General features: G+C 39.1%; 1 protein-coding gene across 1 annotated transcript; it reads right to left on the bottom strand.

The window, feature by feature from the left end:
- Window positions 1-300: 300 nt before the first annotated feature.
- Window positions 301-2,059, bottom strand: adoa (2-aminoethanethiol (cysteamine) dioxygenase a). Its single transcript, XM_064320347.1, has 2 exons — window positions 1,903-2,059; window positions 301-1,795 (listed from the first exon to the last, which is right to left on the bottom strand). The coding sequence occupies exon 2, from the start codon at window positions 1,625-1,627 to the stop codon at window positions 863-865; it is 765 nt and encodes a 254-aa protein (XP_064176417.1). The 5' UTR covers window positions 1,628-1,795; window positions 1,903-2,059; the 3' UTR covers window positions 301-862.
- Window positions 2,060-3,199: the final 1,140 nt, after the last annotated feature.

The raw sequence follows: 3,199 nt of genomic DNA, 5'->3' as shown, positions 1-3,199 counted from the left end.
CGTGGTTGAAACAAAATCCGACACGCACATTGGCCCTTTCTGGATGAGATTGGGGGCCCCTGCTCTAAAACATGAAAGCACATAATCAAGAAAAATTAACAGCTTGTTAATTTGGGGATTGCAATTGTGGTTGGAACGAAATCAGCACACACAGGGGCCCCCAGGACCGAGTTTGAGAACCACTGTCATAGATAATCAATTAATGAACAACTGAGTGAAAGAAATCAATGAAAAAGAAAAAGTGTATTCACATTTTCAACTATCAGTTTGAAATTAATGCACTTGATTGGTGAGACTGAATTCATGAGGATTTCATTTTTTATTACTATAATTACATATCAAATGACAGCATTTTTATGAAAACAAATAACTTAAGGTACCAACCTGAAATATGGGAAATGTATGAGAAACTAGTGTTGATAAGGTACCTGTATTATGAAGCTAGGAAAATACTGAGCAGCTACAATACCATATAAGTTTACACGCATATTTATATAAAATAAATTAAACAGAGTTTAAGGCTATGTGGAAGTTACATTTTGACATTGAATAAATGCGTTCCAGGCATGTTGGCATTCAATATTAACAATACAGCCTGCCAGACCGTACAATATAGGCATAAATATATGGCTTTCTCTGACATGCTTTATGCCCATTAGAGCCCTGTGATGAAAAGCTAACTGGCACAGAGATTACATAGTGCTGGAAGCCACTGGGTGAAATTTGAATAAAAAAATATTTTGATGAATAATTCCTGTAAGTCTGTATATCCTAAGGATCAATCAGTAAAGTCTGGGTCCACTATTTATAAAGCCAAAGTTGGCAGTAGCTGACTGTTTAAGAGTTAGCTCAGTTTTTTCGCCTAAAAGGAAACCACTGGGCCAGGATAAGGTTCAGCACCACACCAGAAATCATCAGGCTGTGGAATTTTAAGAAGCCACGTTTCTTCTTGCTCCTGTTGCCCTGCATTTTTGTCCGCGTTTCCAGAAACTGTCTGAAGAACTTTGTAATAATGGCAGTCTCTCCCGTCATCGGGGTCATAGGGGGGTGCGAGGATGTCGAGAAATGCAGCTGGTCCTTCAATCGCGTCGATCTGATGGAGATTGTCTTTGAGCGGAGTCAAAATGCAAGGACCGCTCTCTTCTGTGTACTCCCCAATGGACCTATGTATCGAGCGCCTCAAAGACTCCTTCTGGTTAGGAAGAAGTGGTGGGTTGAACTGTATTTCGCTCTCTGCACCAGGTGGGTTATCCAGCTTGTCGAAGCACCCGATTCTGACCTTGCCGTAGAGAACTTTCAGCATGCCGTTCATCCCCGGATGGTCATGCAGAGGGATGGAAGCTCCAGGCTTCAGCAGAAACACCCCCATGCTGAAGACTGTGGTCTCGCATATATGCATATACGTGACGGGTGGGCTATGGGATTGAGACTTGGAGGAACTTTTAATTTTCCTTGGTGTAATCTTCAGATCTGCCGCCCTGATTTCAGTTAGAAGGTTGCGGAGTTCACCTTGGTTTTCCAAAAACACTTCGTTGCTCCCGTTGGTAGACGAGCCACAGTTTTTGAAAGTAACATTGGCTTTCCGCGCTATTTTCTCAATTAGGGACGTCATGCTATCCCGGGGCATTTTCAAGAACTTAGCTAGCCAAGTTAATCTGCTAGCAGGCTAAGCAGCTAATGATGCTGTTTTTGTTCAAGCGTAGCTCTCCAAGTTTTCCCAAGTTAACGTAACGTTAGTCCAAGCAGCGGCTTGTTTCCGCTCAGAAGCCCTGATTTACCCCGGTTTCACGAAATACTGTGGAAACAACATATATAATACAAATCAATCGTCAGTATTTTGGTTCACATTTTAAAATACAAAATGGTATTGGAAAATACAATTTATCTCTGGAAAATACTCACCACAAATCCATTTCACCACCACCACCCCATTCACGGCTGTTTGATCTACACGTCCGCAGTGACAGCATTACATCGTAAAATAATGCATTATGGGACATGTAGTTAGTTCAGAAGAAAATTACATATATGTTAATTCACATCGCAAGTTATAAATATATACCGTGATCACAACATAGTATTTGTGCTTATTCTAACAATAAAATATGCATCTCACATATGCCTATCGTCAAATTAACACACATAGTATGCATGAAATGGTTATTGCACTACAATTCCCGCAAGCCCTTCTTTGCTCTCAAAGTTTACGCCAGGGAAAGGCCAGTTAGAATTGATGTGAATCTGTCTTTCTCAGAAGATTCGATACGCATCTCGATACATGATCTGCAATACCAAACGGAAGGTGCGTTTACTGTTCTGTGTACAAATCCAACGATTCGATCAGTCCCTTTTCAGTTTTATTTAGCACCCATTCAGATCAGTTCCGATGCAATACAATTCAGTTTTAGCATGTGTTGCCTATGTTGAGTCTTTATTCTAGATCATGAAATCAAAGTCAAAATGTATGGGAGTGCACGTGGTACGGGGATGGTCTGTTTTCGGTTATTAGTAAAACGACTGAACGAAATAAAATTTTAAAAGTAGGCTTAAACAAAAACCAAAGCAGGACATTGCAGTAGTCGCATCAATAGACACATTATTGAAATTTAGTTAGCGATTTAAATTTACCCGAAGTGAATTTCAGAATATATGCACACGGTGTATCTATGTATTTATTTAATAAGGATATGCTCCTTTTAGCATGGCTAAAATATATATTATATATTCCACCCTCCCAAATAATTACATTTCAAGATTAACTTGTGCAAACTAACACAATTTCTGTTTATGCTACTCTTATATTGTGAATATTTAAATGTATAGTAAGAATGCACTGTGCAAAACTGCATGGTTCAATAAAAGACAAGACGAATGAGCAAAGCACGTTGAAAAGATAAAATCAGAACTCAAAAGTCATTAGGAGCCACTTCCAATAACCCGACCAACTCCCTCTATCACCATATTAAAATGTTTTTGAGTGATGTAAAAGTTGAACTGGTATCTAATTACAGCTTGACACTTATTGTATCACATGACAATACTAATCACATTCTTATAAATTGCTAGTGATTTCTAATCTACATCCGTTGCTAATTCAGAGTTCCTGCAAGATAGACACATTTCTGCCCTTGAAGACAAAAGCTCATTTCCCCTAAGAGCTAGACACACGCAATATTTTACAGGCATATGATTCCTTCAG

Source organism: Anguilla rostrata, chromosome 2 (assembly GCF_018555375.3).
Source record: "Anguilla rostrata isolate EN2019 chromosome 2, ASM1855537v3, whole genome shotgun sequence".
Classification (NCBI taxonomy): domain Eukaryota; kingdom Metazoa; phylum Chordata; class Actinopteri; order Anguilliformes; family Anguillidae; genus Anguilla; species Anguilla rostrata.
This window is presented reverse-complemented; position numbering and strand designations above follow the sequence as displayed.

Excerpts from the sequence above, each read along its gene's own strand:
- adoa (XM_064320347.1), bottom strand. The coding sequence starts at position 1,627 with ATGCCCCGGGATAGCATGACGTCCCTAATTGAGAAAATAGCGCGGAAA.